We start from the raw sequence: 18,094 nt of genomic DNA, 5'->3' as shown, positions 1-18,094 counted from the left end.
TCAGGAGTAGACGAGGTATCGCCACAGACCTGCCGAGAGCAGAAGGGTTAAGGGAATGCTTCGGGCAGCTTTACACATACACAAATGCAGCAGCTTAGATGTAACAGACCAGATACCCCTAAAACACACATGACTGCAGTCTACTCATTACTAACAGATAGTTTAGACGGCCATATAACTGTTAAGGAAACTGCATTCATAGTTTTCAAAACTCTCTCCAAAATACATCTGTAACCTAGTTGGTTTCACCGGGTCATTTATCAGTGTTCAAAGAATTAATGCCACTCTACCCATTACCTTCCAGAAAATACAAGGAGATGGAATACTTCCCAACAAGACCAATATTACCCTGATACCAAACCCAGATAAATGAATTACAAAAAGGGAATACGTCAGACCAATGTCCCTTGTGAACATAGACACAGAAATCCTTAACAAAATGTTAGCAGATCAAATGAAGCAATGTGTAAAAAGAAGCACACGGACCAAGTGGGATTGTTTATTGCAGGGATGCATGGCTGATTCAGAATTCAAAAATCTGTCTCTGCAATTCTCTAAAATGCTAATGAAGAAAAATCACATGATCACGTCAGGTATTCAGAAGAATAGGCATAGAGGGGACCTTCTTCACCTCAGTAGAGAATATCTACAAAATCCCCTGCAGCTGGTATCATGCATACCATGGAAGGACTGCATGTGTCCCCCTGTGGTGGTGAATAAGGCCAGGAGGTCTGCTCACATCGCCCCTCTGGAGCTCAGGGCTGGCACTTGTGGCCTGTGCACTGAGGCTGGGAAAGGAAGTAAATGACATGCAGATCACTGAGTGAGAAAAAACTATCCCACTTTGCACATGACAAGATTCTCTACATAGAGAATCCCAAGGAATCTACCAAAAAACTCCTAGAGCTAGTGAGAGTTCAGCAAGACCTCAGGCTGAAGATCAACATAAAAAAATCTGTGTGCTGAGAATTATAAAATGCTGGTGGAAGAAGTCAAAGGAAACCCAGGTTCGTGGAGAGAGACATACCATGCTCATGGACTGCAAAGCTCTGCACAGTGGAGAGCTCAGTTCTCCAAATTGATGGACTGTTTCTAGCAAAATCCCAGCAAAGGTGTTTTTGTTGTTATTGATATGACAAGATTATTTTCAAATTTATATGGAAGAGCAAAGGAACTAAAATATAGCCAAAACCGTTTTGAAAAAGAACAAAGCAGGAGGACTATAGCTTGTTAACATAGCTTGTTATATAACCACACTGATCGAGACAGCGTGGATGGGCTGAAGGATGGATACATGGGTCAGTGGAACCGAGCAGAGAACCAAGAAGCAGAACCACAAAGGTACTGCCAGCAGATTTTGGCAGAGTGCAAAGGTCTTGTCAACAACACGTGGTGCTGGAACATTTGGACAACCACAGTCAGTGGAGTCGTGACCTTAACCTTACTGTTCATTCGTGGAAAGTTGAACTCAAGTGGAGCACTGAGCTAAGTGCGAAGTATAGCACTATAAAACTTTCAGGGAAACAGGAAACCTTTGGGATCTAGGGCTCGGTAGAGAGTTCTTAGGTTTCACATCAGAAGCATGATCCATAAAAGAAAATCAATAAATTGCACATCATCAGAATTAAAAACTTTTATTCTGTAAAAATGAGGAGACACCAAGCTACTGCCTGGGAGAAAAATATTTGCCAACATGTCTGACAAAGGTCTTGTAAGTAGGAAATAAAAGGAGTTTCAAAACTTAGCAAAAACAAACAGCCCACTTAGAAAGTAGACAAAAGACACAAATAGACATTTCACTAAAAAAGATATTTGGGTGTGAAATATCAAGCAGTTAAAAGTCTTTCAACATCTTTGAAGCCACAGTGAGGGGCCACTGCGTATATATCAGAGCAGCCAAAACTACGCACGGTGAAGGTGGCAAAGGCTGGCAAGCATGGGGGTGCTTGGAGGCCAGCTGCGCAGTGAGGGGAGCACTGGGAAAAGTTCGTCAGTTCTCTAAAAAGCTAAGCGTGCACTTACCGCGTGCCTCAGCGGTTCCCCTCCTGGGCACTGGTCCCACAGAAAGGAAGACTTCTGCTCACACGGAACCTGGATGTGAGCATTCACAGCAGCTGCGTGTGTGGCAGCAAGAGCTGGAAACGAGAAATGTCTTTAAATAGGTGAGCGCTCAAACCCCTGGCCTATCCACACTGTGGGGTGGGACCAGCCGTAAAAGGGAGGGCCTCACACACACAGCAGTGTGAGCGGAACTCAGTGCGTCGTGCTGAGCGAGGAAGCCAGCCCCGCACAGCCACACTCTCGGAACGAGACAGGGAAACGGAGAGTGGGGCAGGGCCCCGCCGAGGCTGTGCGCAAAGGGGGTCTTTGTGGGGATGGAGCAGCTGTGTCACGGCAGTGGTGGTGGCACAGGTTGCTCCTGTGATGGAAACTGCGTAGCACACACGCGCACACACGTACACGCGTGTGGAGGGGCCCATCTCCTGGTCTTGATGCTGCACCGTGGAGTGTAGAACGTTAGCACTACGGGGAACGGGGTGCGTCCGTGGGACTCTCCATGCAACCCTCGCAGCTTCCTGTGAATCTGTCAGCACAGCAAAATAAAAGTCCCAAAGTAGCCACGTGCTGCCTACAGACACACACCTGGGGTGGAGGAACACCAAGAGTCTGGGAAATAAGGACACAGGTGAGCCACGTTCTCGCCTTGAGAAACTGGTGTGGCCATGTTGCAGGACGTGGACTTCAAGCGGGGATCGCCGGAGACGAGGGCTGTGTCCTGATGACGTCACAACTGGCTGACGGCGTAAATTAGCGTGAGCAGCTTCAACGGTATTTCCAACGAAGAGTGGCAGACTTGAGAAGAGAGCTCAGCAACCCATGGCCCTGTGGGCTGGATCCAGCCCATAGCCTGTTTTTGTACCGTCCTGCGAGCTAAGGATGGTTTTTACGGGTTTTTTTAGTGTTTATTATTTGAGAAAGAAACAGAGAGCAAGCAGGGAAGGGGCAGAGAGAGAGGGAGGGAGACAGAATCCGAAGCAGGCTCCGGGCTCCGAGCTGCCAGCACAGAGCCCGACGCGGGGCTCGAGCCCACAAGCCGTGAGATCACGACCTGAGCCGAAGTCGGACGCTCAACCGACTGAGCCCACCAGGTGCCCCGGTTTTTACATTTTTAAAGTGTTGTGTCTAAAAAAGAATGTTCAACAGAGACTGCACAGGGCCAGCAAAGCCTGGCATCTTTACCGTCTCGACTCTTCACAGAAAAAGTTGATTGATTGAGTCCTGCTGTAACACATCCTCTCCAGAGCTGATGGAGCGAGCAGAGGGAGAGTCACTAAGGGTCAGAGCACGAGAACACAGTGCACACACTTGACCTCCTCAGCATATAGATGTGCACCCCAGCGTTGCAGGACAGAGTGTACATGGGGACCGCTGGCATCGACCGTGTGGTGGTCCTAGTGCCAGCCAGTCTCAGACCGTGGAGGCTGTCAGTCAGCTTTCTGACCACAGCAGAAGTGAGCTGGAAACCACCAGTAACACAAAAATTGAAACTCCCAATTATTTGCAAATTAAATAGCACAGCGCTGACTAACTCATGGGCGGAAGTAGAACTCACAGTAGATATGAAATAATCTGAATGACAGTGAAAATGGTAATATTGAAGTTTGCACATGAAGCTAAAAGCTGTTCTCAGCAGGAAATATACAACATCGAATGAATATGTTGGGAAAGAAGGAAGGCTGAGAGCCCGTGGTGTGAGTTGACGTCTCTGTAAATTAGAAATGAGCAGCGGTGCCTGGCGGGCTCAGTTGGTTGAGCGTCTGGCTCTTGATTTCAGTTCAGGTCACGATCTCCCGGTTTGTGGGATCAGGCTTCGCATTGGGCTCTGCGCTGACTGCTTGGGATTCTCTCTCTCTCTCAAAATAAATAAACGTTAAAAGAAATGAGCAGATCAAACCCAAAGAGTGTGACAGGAAGATCATAAGAGCAACTATCAATAGGAAATCATGGGAAAGGAGAAAGCATAAACGGCCCATTGGAGCGGCATCCTTGCAGGTCATGTGGGCACTAAGGAGATAATGAGAGGGTATTATGAACAGCATCACACCAATGAATTTGGAAGCTTAGGTAAAATGAACGTACTCCTCAAAAAATACAGTCTATTTAGTAAGACTGAAACAGGAAGAAATAGAGAATCCAAATGGTTCTAAATCGGTTGAAGACATTCACCCTGAATCAGGAAACCACAAATCCCGATGGCTCCTAGCGAACGTCCCTAACACCTAAGGAGGAAGCAGCATCACTCATCCAACTTCTCTTAATGAATCCAGCAAAACCTTGGTACCAGAGACAAAAACAAATGAAAATTATAGGCCACTCTCTTTCATGAAATTAAATTCAAGACTTCCAGATAAAATACTAGCAAATTAAATCTGGCGATATGTAAAACTGATACAGAGTTGATTTAACATTTGAAACCAGTATGATTCACTGTAGCACAATAAATAAGAAAAAGCATATGGTTTTGTTAATGGATGCAGTAACAGTATGTGATTCAATTCAGTACCTGTTCATGATAAAACCCTCAGTCCACTAGGGTTAGAAGGGCACTTCCTTAATCGAGTCAAGATTAAAATCCACGGCAGAAATCACACTTAATGGTTAAATATTGAAAGATTTTCCTCTCTAGTGGGCGTGAGTGTGGGGTACCTTCCTTCACCATGTCTGTCGAATTGGAAGCCATGGCCAGAAAAGTCAGAAGAAAGAAATACAAGGTGTAGGGTTTGGAAGAAATAAATAAAACTTGTCATCGTTGACAGATGACATGATTACGTGAATGGAAAATCACATCTACAGAACCATCATTAGAAGTAATAAGCAGATTTTACAGGTGGTAGATTCAAAGCATATACAACCCAACTGTATTCTGTAAAACAATACCAGGTAAAAATAACACCCCAATTTTATGTTTATACTAACCTCAAAGAAAAAACAAGGATAGGAAAAAACAAAAGTTGTATAAAATCTCTACATGGACAGACACGAAACATTTCTGAAAAAAACCTAGCTTGAGAAGAAGACTCACCATTTAAAGGTGTCTGTGGTCCCCAAAGTCATGTTAGAATCTGTGCGTTTCCTGCACAAAGTCCGTGCAGTGGCACACGGGAGGGCAGTGAGGACAGCCTTCACACTCACAGCATGAGACAGCTTCACAAGCAGTGTCACCATAAGCCAGAACCTATGCTGCCTGATTCATTTCTGTAAATTCACAAGCAAGTAAAACCAGTGACGATTTGAGAGGCTGGTGGGTGCTTACCATTTGGGGGCGGTAGGGGTGACAGGGAGGCCACCAGGGCTTCCTTATGCTGGCAGCATGTGCTTTGTCGCCTAGGTGTTGGTTACACGGTTTGTGAAAATCCAAGTGGCACACGTAGGATCTGTGCTTTGGGGCTGGCATAGCTCATGTATAATTGGGATGTATGATGTATGATCAAGTACACAAGGGATGAGCACAAGACATGAACAAGAATTGATTCCATTACAGAAAAATCTGCCCAATTAGAGAATTTCTCCCGGCGCCTGGAGAAAATACGTAACATCTGTGTTAGGCACATTGCCCATTGGTCTGCCATTGAGTAGGCGCTGTGGTCTGAGCATTGGGGTGAGGCCCACGGTGCTGGGGCCAGGGTGAGGAAGCTGAGGACTGCTCACAGTCTGCAAGGTCGAGGCAGAGAAGAGGGGGTGTTTTAGACCGAAGTGGTCCCGTGGCACACTGTCCAGTTGGGAGGGCTTAGCTGCATGTGGCCCTGAGCACTCGAAGTGGGGACAGTGCATCTGAGAAGCTGACCGAGTTTGGTTTGTGGTTCATTTAAATTCAAATATCACACATGGCTCCTGGTGGCCAGCTCTGGTGGTGCAGTTCTGTAGATGGACAGCTACAGCGTGTGCATAGATGAGGAAGTGCAAGGGCTCGATGCACTGAACACGCAGTCATGATGGAGGGTTCCTGAAGGCCAGTGAGGTAGGTCGTGTGTCGGGGAACGGCCGGCCAGCACAGGCCTCAGCTGGAGAAGCCTGTAGAGCAGGGAATGAGGACCCCCACCTTGAATTAATCAGTGTCCCCGCAGCCCCACAAACCTCTTCTGTGGTGGCTCGTTTTAGGACAACTTAAAAAGCAGTGCTATACAACAAATACATTTTCTTTTTTTAAAACGTTTATTTATTTTGAGAGAGCATATGTGTGCACACGTAAGCCAGGGGGAGGAAGAGGAGGAGAGAGAGAATTCGACTCCACGCTCAGCAGTGAGCCCAACGCAAAGCTCCGTGTTACAACTGTGAGATCATGACCTGAGCTGAAATCAAGAGTTGGATGCTTAACTGACTGAGCCACCCAGGCGCCCCAACAAATACACTTTCCTTAAACCTTAGATTAACTCTAGGGTAATCACAGTTGGTGATAACTTTCTTAAAATGATGATCTTAAAATGATCAATAACTGAAGTGAACCCTTAAAAAGGAGTTAAAATGTCTTTGATTTATTTCGTGGTTGATTTTGGTTTTATGAACTCTATTAGAGATGCAGTGACATTTAAAATAGCCACCATTGGGGGTGCCTCGGTGGCTCAGTCAGTTGAGTGGCCGACTTCAGCTCAGGTCATGATCTCGCAGTTTGTGGTTTTGAGCCCCGCATCGGGCTCTGTGCGGACAGCTCGGAGCCTGCAGCTTGCTTCGGATTCTGTGTCTCCTTCTCTTTCTCTCTCTCTGCCCCTTCCCCACTCATGCTCTGTCTCTCTCTCTCTCTTTAAATTTAAATAAACTTGGGGCACCTGCATGGCTTAGTCTGTTAAGCATCCGACTTCGGCTCAGGTCATGATCTCGCAGTTCGTGGGTTCGAGCCCCGCGTTGGGCTCTGTGCTGACAGCTCAGAGCCTGGAGCCTGCTGCGGATTCTGTGTCTCCCTCTCTCTGTGCCCCTCCCCCACTCACGCTTTCTCTCTCTCTCTCAAAAATAAATAAAACATTAAAAAAAAATTTAAATAGCCACTGTCGAATTGGAGCAGCCTAGGTCAACCAGACACCTACAGATTTAGTGGAGCTAACCTTGACCAAACCATGTGGACATGTGCTTAGGTGTCAGTTCACCTGTGTGCGTTCAGCACAAGCCAAGAATGCCAGAACCGTGAGCGGCGGCAAGCTCTCACCGAACGCAAGAGCCCGCCTGTAGCACAGCCACAGCCAAGCACAGTGAGCGTGTGTGATGTCAGGGTAGATCTGGCAACGAAAAGAGAAATTTAGATTCGTATGACCTTAGTTTGTGAAAAGTTACTCACCAGCCCTGTGCGATAATACCTATAATTGGAACAACTGAGTGTGATTTTTTAAGAATGCGGTGAACTCATCGGTATCTCAAATGATACTCTCTTGGCTTCTCTTCCTTTGCCTTCACTTTTAAAGAAACTCAGAGGCGAGTACCCCTGAAGGAGACGACCTTGCAGGGTATCCTGGTGAACCGCAGCTCTGACACGTGAAGGAGCCGTTCCGAGTTGTAGCCCGGTGGGCGACGTACGCACAGGCCCGGGCAGATGCCTGAGGTGTGCACAGCGGGTGTGCGAGTGAGCATGCACACTCACGGGTGCCGCTCCCTGTCACGTCCCCCTGAGCAGCAGAGTGAGCGCACAGCGCTGAGGGGCAGCGTCCGCTTCCCCACACGCGTGACCCCTTCTTTACGTTCTCCGTGTGCCCCCACAGCTTGACTACATCGACGCCCGAGCCGTGCAGCTTGGCTCCCTGCTGGTCCGCGGCCTTACCACTTTGGTCTTGGTCAACAGCGCGTGCGGCTTCCCCTGGAGGATGAGTGACTTCATGCCCTGGAACGTGTTTGACGGGAAGCTCTTCCATCAGAAGTACCTGCAGTCGGAGAAGGGGTGCACCGTGGAGGCTCTGGTGGAACAAAACGTGAGTCCATGGTGGTTTCCCATTCAGAAATAACCAACAGGCTTGGTCAGGTCTCAGAGGCGTCATCAGGCTCAGAGTCCTTGGCCAGACGTCCGTTCTGTCTGTCCCAGCGGCCACCTCAGTGAGGAAGGCACACACGTGTCCCAGAGACGTCCCACTGGAGGGGGCTCGCATTCCCACCTGGGATCTTACACCGTTAGCACAGATGCCGCTTACCTTGTGCAAACCACTGCTCTTCTGACCCAGAAAGCCAGAAGCGCGGGATGGGAGGCCTGAGGCCTCAGGGCCAGCGTACATCCTGGCTTCCCCTGAAATACCACCGTGGGGCTTGAGTCCCCCAGACTCCCGCTGAGGGAGAGTGCGGAGCACCCCGCCCAGTCCAGCACAGCCCGTTTTCAAGTGCTTTCTCTCCTTTGCCCTTTTTGAGTGAAGAAGGAAGGTTTGTCCAGAGGTGACCAACCTGATGTGTATTACCTGAAAATGTTCCCTGAAGGCTGTGGTTTAGTCAGGGACATGGGCTGCTGTCCTGCTACATGAGTGCAAGTGCTCCGTGGTTCCTGGGAGGTCTCCACCCGAGGCCCCTGCCAGGCTCACGTGGAGTGTGCATGGATAGCCGCAAGTGTGCGTGAGAGCGCGGGGTCCCAGGAGGACTCCCCAGCTGTGAGGATGACGAACGCTGAGCTTCGCATCAGATAGGAAACGTTTGGAGAGGTGCTCCCACTTCCGTCCCTCACGCGAACAAAACCAGGGCACCCTGGGGGTTCAGGGGCTCAGGACTGAGAAGCAGTCTGGAAATGTTATGTGCAGCAGCGGTGGGGGAGCAGGGAAGGGCAGTGCTCAGATCTGACTTGTCACCGTGTGTGGAACTGATGCAGGAGCAGAGCAGAGCCGACTGCAGCCACCACCCGTGAGCCCCCAGTCGTGGCCCCACGTCTGATGTGGTCGCACAGCAGGTGATCGCACTTGTGGTTTAAAACAAGTCGGGGCAGATGGGGCGGCGTGTCAGCAGTAAATGAGGCAGCACGGAGGGGTGAGTCTGCCTGAGAGCGGTCACCAGTCAGGTGACGGGCCCAGGTTTGTTAGGACCACCCGGTGGCGGCCCAGATTCACCACAGAGCTCCACTTTTTGGCAGTGACCATCGAACCCGTCAGACCAGAGAGGGTGTAGCGCTACCTCAGGAGAGTGTCGGTTTTCTGAGAAGCTCTCGTTAAGTTTCAGCCGTGAAGGGAGTGCTCGCCCAGTGTTCTCGGACACCGTGGTCGCTGTTGTTGTTTCCAGAGGGCGCGCACGGGCCTGACGCTGCTCACGCTGTCTGCTCTGTCCGCAGAGGTCCCGGCTGACCAAGTTCCACGCGCTGAAGTCGGTCGTGTGCAAGGCCTGCGTGAGGGAGAACCGGCGCATCGTCAGCAGGCAGCACTGGCACTCCCCCCAGCCAGGTGGGCACCGGGCCAGGCCGCGCCGTGCAGCCTGCCACCCGCTGGCTGCTGAGATCGGGAGAAAGCGCACACTTAACGCCACAGGGTGCCACCCAGCCTTTTAAATCCTGGTCCCTTGAGGAAAGGCATCTCAGATGCGTTCTGCGTATCCCGCGACCGAGAGCGCCCCTGGGGGCCCGCGCTCTCCCCTCTCCTCTCCTCGGCTCCCTGCAGCCAGACGCTGCTTGCGTGGCGTTTGCCTGACCAAAGTTGTTTCTCTTCCCAGTAAAAGTACGTTAGGAACATTTAGCGTATAAAGAAAACAGATTTTAAAAGGGAAGCGTAAATAACGTGTATTCCGTCCCCTAAAGGTAGCAGATGGTGGCAGATGATTTTTTGCAGTATTTTTCTGTGCTTCTGCCTCATTGCGATGATCTTCTGTGTGGCTGTGCGCCCTCTGTGTGTCCAGACCCCTCGCACCCGGTTCGCTGCTGTGCCTGGTGGGAGAGCTGTGAAGTGGCTTCTGTTTTATGTGCGTGATTTTCTTCAAACAAAGCAGCGGAGCATACGAATTATGGAACGAAATGCAGTCGAATTTTAGATAAATCTTGCCAGCTTGTCTTCTAAAAGCCTTTATCACTTTACACCTTCACCAGCAGTGATGAAGAGTTTGTTTCGTGGCCCCTTGTCAGCATTGGCCGGGTGTTGGTTTTTTTTAACTAACTTCATAGATTAAACAGTGTATCTCACTGACTGGATGATTCTTTAGCACTGATGTTGACGTCTTCTAGATTAGCTGCTCGACGAGTTTTTATTACTTCACGTCCTCCGTTGGTGAGGGTCTGTGCCTGTGCCTCTAGCAGCCCCATTGCTTTCTTTGGTGGAATCTGAGAACTCACCCCTGTTCCGACCCAGCAGACTGTCTTCAGGGCCTCTGCTCGGTGTCTGCCTTGCTGGTCTCACTCTGAGAGGCTTTATGTCGTGAGGTCCGTAAGCCCCCATTGGGCGCTGTGTGTGGGACCCCGCGGCCCACAGGAGAGCCTGGGGGGTAGGAGAGGGGCCTCCAGCAAGTGAGGAGGGCACTTCCTCCCCCGAGTCCCGGGAGCGACAGACTCCCGCCTTGTCCTGTCCTTTTGTCCCCGTTTGGCCTCCTCCTGCCAACTGTGGATAAGCAGGATTTGACCCCAAAGCGAGAGCTTGTTCCTTGCAAAATACACGTGTGGCATTCTGCCTCTGTCGCCTGTGCCCGAACCGGTCTGCGTCCTGTGTTGCACGCACAGTGCCTGGGTTCCCGAGCGGTGGCCGGAGGCTGCAGATGGCAGAACGCAGGCTGCTTGAAGTTGGCAGGAGACTCTGAGTCAGAAGTGTCATTTTCTGAGTCAGAAAGAGTCACTTTCTCATGAAGAAGGTGTCAGAGCTTAGGAATTTATGAGAGGAAACGCCAGAGCAGTTGAGTGCGTGGAGGACTGGGAGGGGCACGCACACCTTGGTCTGGTTCTCGGCGTCCCAGGCCCCCTGCTTACCCAGAACCCAAGTGCTGGGGGTCCAGGAGCTGTGCTGGCAGCCTGCAGAGCTCAGCCCCCAGGCCTGGGAGGCAGGGGCCCTGCTTGGTTGGAGCCCTGACAAGGCGCCCCTGCTCTGCCTCGGCGCCTGCCGGTCTGCTCGTCTGTCACCTGCACGGGGTCTCCCGGGGAACGTGTTTACATGTGGACGTCCGACTCCCACCCCCCTCGGCCCAGCTGTGGCCCCTCAGTCTGCATTTCTCACGGGCTTTCCCTGCGATTTAAGGGTACCAGAAGTTTGGGAGCTACAGGCCTGGTGCCACCCTGCTGCCCTCGTAGACAAGATGTGTCATTTGGGGTTAGGCGTGTGGTGGCCTCCTAACGTGCTGACCACGTGTCCCTACAGGCAGGTGGGGGAGGCAGGGATCCGGCTCCCACAGGACGAGCTCCGGGTACAGCCGGGCAGGCCAAGGACAGCACTGGAGGGATCAAGGTCCAGGTAAGAGGCCGGCGGCCATGGGCTGCTCGCGATGGTGCTGTTTCAGCTTCGTGCTTCTGCTGAAGGCTGGCCACCCGACGTCTGTTTGGGCGTCGGTTGGTGTTTCCAGGTGAACAGGTCATTATACTGATGATGTCTGATCTCATTGCTGAGTGAAGTAGAGACCAGTAATTTCCAAGCTCGGCGCTAGTCGGTCTCTGCTCCTTGCCACTCTGTTTCTTCTCTGTCAATTCGTTTCATCTGTTTGAGACCCAATTTTTTTATAAGTTAGTCAAAGAAAGGTTCTTGTAAAGGTTTCATGCACAGGGATCCTTCTGATGAAAAAATAGCACAGAAAGTAGCATTTTACCAGTAGCAGCGTTTTGATATTTTCTGTGATCTGGCTTGTATACAGAAGAGCCTTTTGGGTGATCCAGGAAATAAAACGAATCCTTTACTTCTTGGGTGTGTAATACAGATGTCTGATTTTGTGCGTAAAACTGAATTTAGTATGTAGTAGTTTACGTTTTAAATACAAAGAAAACCTCATCAGTATTTAAACTCAAAATTCCTTACAGTTTTGAAAACCTAACTGTACAGATCTTATATTAGCTAAGGTTTACAACTTTATCCTTGCAAATACAAACATGCCTTTAATTTAATTTAGTTTTTTGCAAACTCTAAAATGTGTAGAGATTTCACAGATTACTCACATTGTCCCCCTAGGGCACAGCCCGTCCGTGTCATTAAGCAAAGCCGCCTTTCTCGGTTTGTCTATGTGGGCGTCCACGGTGTCTGCTCACTTGGGATGTTGCTGAGGGGGATGCGAGCCTCTCGTTCTGGCAGAAACATCAAGGAAGGGTCTGCTGTACGGTTCAGCGCTGACCGGAGTTCATGGTGACTGGTTTTGAAATGCCTACCCTTGGGGACAGAGGGCAGCTCTGTCAGATTCGTAGCTGCTTCAGGTGGCCCTTTTAGCTGGCGAGCCTGCACAGCCCACCTGGCCGGTCCTGCCCGCCGTCGCCTGCAGCTTCTGGACGGTTGGCCAAATGCGTGTAGCAGTGTCCCGCCCTGCCCCGCCTCGTCCAGCGTAGGCACACGGTGCCTCCACCTAAACCACCTGAGGGTTGGTGCTGGTGCAGCATGACTGGGATTAAGGCAGATTCCTTCTTTCCGTTGTTTCAAGTATATTTGAGATTGCTTTTAATTTAGAAGGTAGTGCAGTTTATTGAGCTGAACCACAAAGAGAGAACCCAGAAGACGAAGGAGGGTGTGTAAACTTACCTAAAGTCAGACTCTGACACCCGGAGCTGTGGGCTCGCGTCTGCGAAGGTGGCACTCCAGGTGCCCTCTGGTTGGACCCGTTGTGTGTGCACGACGTCAGCGCTTACTCAGCCTGTCGAGCTGAGCTGTCCTAAGGGTGCATACATGCGGCAGGTGCCCCCCCCCCCAGCCTGGAGGCTCCACAGTGTGTGGCCTTGCCCCGTCGGGCTGTCTGCCTCTCCTTGGGGCTCCTAACTCGTTAAGAACGACACGTCTTCCAGCAGCCAGGCGGAGCTGGACAAATGCACATGGAGTGTGCATCACCCCCGTCTTCACTGGGGTCCGAGAAAACCCCTCTGAGAGGTGGTGTTTAAGCAGAGACCCGGTGAGAGGGAGCAGCCACCAGACGCCTACGGGAGGGGTGTGCGCAGAAGGCGGCCTCGGGACCCTGTGTGGCTGGGAGGGGAGCAGGAGGCAGGCAGCACTGGTCAGAGCCCTGGAAGTTCACTTCACATGAGGTGCTCCATGTGTCCATTCTGGAGAGATGTTCCCTTAGTCACCAGACCGCCACCCACAGATCTCAGAGCCTGTGGACCTTCAGTACAAAGCTGGTGACGGACCTCTTCTGTAATGCTAGCAGGGTGTGACCTGTAGGCCCCCATCCTGTGTTTGAAATACGTGTGTGATGGGCTTGGAGCGGAGAGCGGGTCCAGCCCTGCCCGTCTGCGTATCCCGTCCCACGTATGTTTAAGCAGTAGGACTCTGGGTCCCTGTCACCCTTAAAGCTACGGTGCTGTCAAGCTCGCAAGGCCCTGGCCCCTCCAGGTGAGGATCAGAGCGCACCCACCGAGCTCAGGCAAGCAGAATGAGGGCAGGCGTGCTGCACGCCTTCCAGGCAGCCCGGCGTGACGGGGTGTACGTGGTCCTCCCCGCGTTCCTCTGAGCAGATGACAGAGGCTCCCCGGCAGCCGCTCTCCCCGACATCACTGCTCCCCACGTATGGCCTGGTGTGGGAAATGGAAACCTTCCTCTTGATCCCCTTTGGCTTAGGCTTGTCTCCTTTTCTTCCTGCTGGTGTCGCAAGTCGGGAAAGATGAGATAGTACAAAGTCAGGGAGAGGAGGGCTGCAAGGGAAGCCCGGGCACGGTAGAGGGGAGGAGGTGACGAGTTCTGTGGGGAGGTGAGCACAGTCACCTGGGGTGGGACAGACGACCACCACGTGCGCATTTCTGCTTCCAGGCCGCCCGCTCACGTGCTACATGCCCTCGGTCACGGCCTGGCAGCCTTGGTGTCCTCCTGGCCCTGAGCCCTGTGGTTCCGCCGGGGAGTAGCGACACCCGAGTGATGATGGTGGCGCCACTCTCAGACGTGCCATCGAGGACGTGCCTCACCTTGGCCCAAGCCTGGTGCCCTTGAATTCGAGCTTTTCGGAAACAGAGAAGGCTCTGCAGGATTTCTTAATAACTCATCTCATCTTTCCCCGAGGAGGCCTGCTGCAGTGGGTTCTCACGGGCAAGCGCAGCCTCAGATCCTGGACTCAGCACTCGCCCGTGGACCTGACCCTAGCAGGTCGCAGGGCCTCTAGGTCTGTCTGCCGTGAAGGCCACACAGAAAGGGCTTCTCGCTTCGGGTGTGATTCCCCCACCCACAGGACCAGCCTGGGTTTCCGGGAACATTGGGAACTCTCGGGGATGTTTGTCAGGCTGGGTGCTAGACCACGGAGAATCAAGGAAACGCTGATGGCCTCAGCGGCCCAAGCCTGCAGCTGCTTCAGAAGCGCCCTGGTTTGAACCCAAACCCTCCTCAGGGGACGGGACCGCGGTGGTAACATAAGAGTCCGGGAGTGGTGGTGCCTGAGGGATTGGGGCTGAAAAACGTGCCCGGGAGACCTCGGTCAAAGGCAAACGAGGTGGCTTGCGTTAGGGTCAGATGTCAGAATTTGGGGACGGGGATGCGGGCCTCCAGAGCACAGTCCCTGGCAGTGGACGCAGCAGCACGTGCAGATTTGCCGAGCGGGACATCGTGTGTCAGCTGCACTCAAATTAAAAGCAAAAAGAATTTGGGCGTGGGGGGCGTGAGGAATTGAAAGGCTCCTGCAGGACAGTGGTTAAGCACGGACACCATTTCATTTGCATTTTGCCTCACGTGGAAAAATGTTCACAAAAATTTTGTTGGTGGTACCAGTATGTTTTCCAGTTTCAGATGTGTCTGCATAAAATACATGTTCACACGCGTATGTCACGCCTTTTATTTGTTAGGACTGGAGCGTTGTTTGAGGTCACGTCATCCCCTTGTTCAGCTTTAGTTGCCGTAAAAGAATTACATCGTCTTTACTTGGCCCCCACACATTTTGCTGGGTTTTATCTACCCTTGAACTCCTATTTTAGCATTTTTTAGAGGTATCTAAGTAGTCTAAGTAGAAAGTTGTCAGTACTGCCTGGACAGAGTTAATGGGAAAAATTCTTTGTTTTAAGTGAAAAACTAAAAACGCCTCGGAATGAACATACTGAGTTACTGAGACCGTTGGGAAGTTTCCGGGGCCGGTGCCTGCCTGGCCCGATGGAGGAGCGGGGAGCCTGCCCACCGTGCCGGGCAGGGAGACTCAGACACAGAGCTGCAGGGCCCTTCGGCGGCACCAGCCTCCCTGTGAAGCATTTGCTTCCAGACCTGTGAAGCGCAGTGGGGGACATCAAAGCCGCTAAAGTGAGAACATTTGAACATCTTCCTTTCTGTTGGTGAGAAATGTGTTAAATTCCACAGTCAGTAGCAAAGCACATTTGCCTGTGATTTCTTGAGCGTCTCACTTACCGGTGGTAAGGTGGTAATTCTGTAGGAGGCCTGGGCTGTTGTAAAACCACCTCTGGTCATCTGTGATAACAAGGTGGGGCCTGGAAACCTCATTCTGGCCTTGCTGTGACCTTCTCCTGCCACTCAGCCCTCTGCCAGAGCCCCTGCCAGCCTCACACTCCTGGGAGGGACAAAGGCCGCCCTCAGTGGGAGAGGCATGGGCGTCGTCAGTCAAGCAGAAGCATGGAAAGCTTTGTAGGAAAAGTGTCATTTTCTGAATGTGAAAACAACCACCTTTTTTGATGGCAGGCTGGCTGTCTTCTGGTTCTCGCCTGCCACTCCCTGTATAGCGGGGGACAAAAAGTGGCCGGCTGCACTGGGAAGGGAACCTCCGCACTCAGCTGTAGGGCCACACGTTGCTTTTTCCGTCCTTGGCAAAGTGTCCTCCGTGAGCCATCTGCTTACGAAGTTCCTTTCCCAATATCATTGGCAGCAGAGACCGTCTAGATTCAGTGCAGGTGGTTGGACACTGCTCCGTCTAACAGCAGAACCGCCTCTTAATTAATTGCTTCCTACTCTAATGGAAAGTGTGTGCAACAAACTTTTAATCACAGTGGCAACATCAGAGAAGAGAGTAATAAGTTACGTCCTCCAAGTACAACTCAGCATGTTTTTATGCATACTTAGAAATGTGCGGTTTTCGCAGTTTGAATTTAGAGAAATGTAATTAACTTAGTTTCGGTTTGCATGTCTGTTTGGTGCAGGAAATAGACAGTATGAGCCTGACCATTGGAGAAGATACTCCTCTTCCGGGTAAGTGCACCTCTTACAGCCTCAGATAAATCCATCTTATCAAAGATGGAAGTCAAGTATCTGCCTTTGTAACCTAAATCTTTCATATCAGTTGCTAAACTTTAAAATAATTTAGACGTTAAATTCTGACGTGGGGCTAAGTGAACACGGCTTTCAGATAGATGAGTTTGCTCCTAGAAAGAGTGTGGACAGAAAGAGACCCCGAGTCTGGACTTAGAGTCCTGGGGATACGCCCTTCTTGAAAGTGAGGCGCTCAGAACAGCGTACCAGTTGTGTCCTTGGGGAGAAACAGTCAGTGAGGTCTAGACCTAGCTTTTCATGAAAAGGAAAAACATCCTTTTCAGTGACTTCTCCCTTGTATCGTACAAAAAAGCTCTCTGTTGACTTATTTTCAGAGGTTGTGCCTGAGTCCGTGGCCCCAAACAGTTGTTAACGACCATAAGTTCTTCATCTGTGTCTGTGGGGAATGGTTGTTTTTTCTTTTCTTTAATGAGTTGGAATCTTACTGTGTCTTGCTTTTTTTAACTTAACGGCAGATTGTAACGACTGGAGACATGACGCCCTGTGGTTGTAGAATATTCCAAGAATTGCTTTCTAATTATAAATACAGAGAAAGAAGTCACAACCTCCTCCTCGCCTTCCTGGTGGGAGACCCTGCTCTGCATGGAGGGCCCAGCCCTGCCTGGGAAGCATAACAGTGTGTGGCCCGCGGGTCTGTTCCCGTAGTGTCGTCCTTTCCATTTTACTTTTGCCGGGCCCCAGCTCAGAGTTCTGACAGCAGTTGTGTGGGGCAGGCCTGGGTCCATCAGACAGGAGGCCTGGGGAGGGGGGGGGGGTGGGTGGGAGGAGGCAGTAGTTGAGCGTCAGCAGCTACTTTATGACGCCACTAATGAATGGTTCATTTGTTGCTCTGGTCTGAACATTGAAGGGGTTTTGTTTTTAAAAAACCATCCTAGACACATCCAGGTTTCATGGGAGAATTTTCAGGTAATTCAAGAATTGAAATCGTAAGGCCAAAATTGTACTGAGCTCAACCCCTGGGGTATTGACAATGGAAAGAAATCTAGATTAGAGGTTAGGAGACAAAGGCCGTCCTGCACCACACACCGTGGCTCTGGAGGTTCCCAGAAACTCTCAGAAATGTGCGTGCGTGTTGCCCAGAGGACACGTCCAGCTGCTGCTGTCTGGAAAAACCAAAGAAGCCCTGAGCATAGTCACAGTCCGGTCTGTATATTGCGCTGGATGAATTCCCCCAACAGCTCAAGTATGCAGAGCTCCTGGCTTTGTCTTGCCTGAAAATCCCAGCTAGCATTTACCAAAACAGGGATACAGTCTCCAGATATTTTTATGTTTGAAGCATCCTCACCACTTCCTGCAATTCCTTATGAAGGACATTTCCATCTCTAATTACTTTTCATGCAAGTCTTGTAGGACCTACAACCTAATTTCCCATCGTTACAAATAAATTTTTTTCATTCTACTTCTGGTGTTTCCTATCTAAGTATTAATATTCTTTCATTTCTGCTCATTGGAGACCACTGCTGCTTCTAGAAGTTTCACTTCTTTGCTGCTATTTTTATAACTTTGAGATAAATTCTCATCCCTTAGACTAAAAGAGTAGACCTCCATGAAAATTATTTCCCCCTTTTATAATATCTGAATTCTAACTTGAGAATAAAATATTTGAGGTCCGTTAGCAAGCTTAAGTAAGCCATTGAGTTTGTATAATCTTTCTTGGGTTTGAAAAGCCAGTACAGTAAGTTTCTGTGATCTTGTTATTGTTCCGTAGGTTAATTACCTCTGCAGCCTAGTCTTTTGACAAAATGTCCATATATCAATTTAAAGGTGGAAATAAAACAATATATCACTCATAAGTAAATATA

The 18,094-nt window shown here is 50.5% G+C and overlaps 1 protein-coding gene across 16 annotated transcripts in view; it reads left to right on the top strand.

Moving 5' to 3' along the window:
- FAM120B (family with sequence similarity 120B) overlaps positions 1 to 18,094 on the top strand; it is a 94,004-nt gene that overhangs the window by 62,507 nt on the left and 13,403 nt on the right. For 5 of the 16 annotated variants that reach the window (XM_047101088.1, XM_047101091.1, XM_047101087.1 and 2 more), the window contains 4 exons: positions 7,746 to 7,952; positions 9,281 to 9,389; positions 11,277 to 11,369; positions 16,163 to 16,211. In XM_047101088.1, the coding sequence (XP_046957044.1) occupies positions 7,746 to 7,952; positions 9,281 to 9,389; positions 11,277 to 11,369; positions 16,163 to 16,211 (458 nt within the window). Of the gene's footprint in view, positions 1 to 304; positions 2,163 to 7,745; positions 7,953 to 8,827; positions 8,906 to 9,280; positions 9,390 to 11,276; positions 11,370 to 16,162; positions 16,212 to 16,747; positions 17,040 to 18,094 lie in introns of those variants that run through there. The other 11 variants (XM_047101093.1, XM_047101090.1, XM_047101097.1 and 8 more) reach the window with 9 other exon arrangements.

This window comes from Lynx rufus, unplaced genomic scaffold, assembly GCF_022079265.1.
Source record: "Lynx rufus isolate CCGP_SWC_20201006 ecotype Redwood Valley unplaced genomic scaffold, mLynRuf1.p SCAF_56, whole genome shotgun sequence".
In the NCBI taxonomy this organism is placed as follows: Eukaryota; Metazoa; Chordata; class Mammalia; order Carnivora; family Felidae; genus Lynx; species Lynx rufus.
The sequence above is the reverse complement of the archived record's forward strand: the minus strand, read 5'-3'. Positions and strand labels throughout refer to the sequence as shown.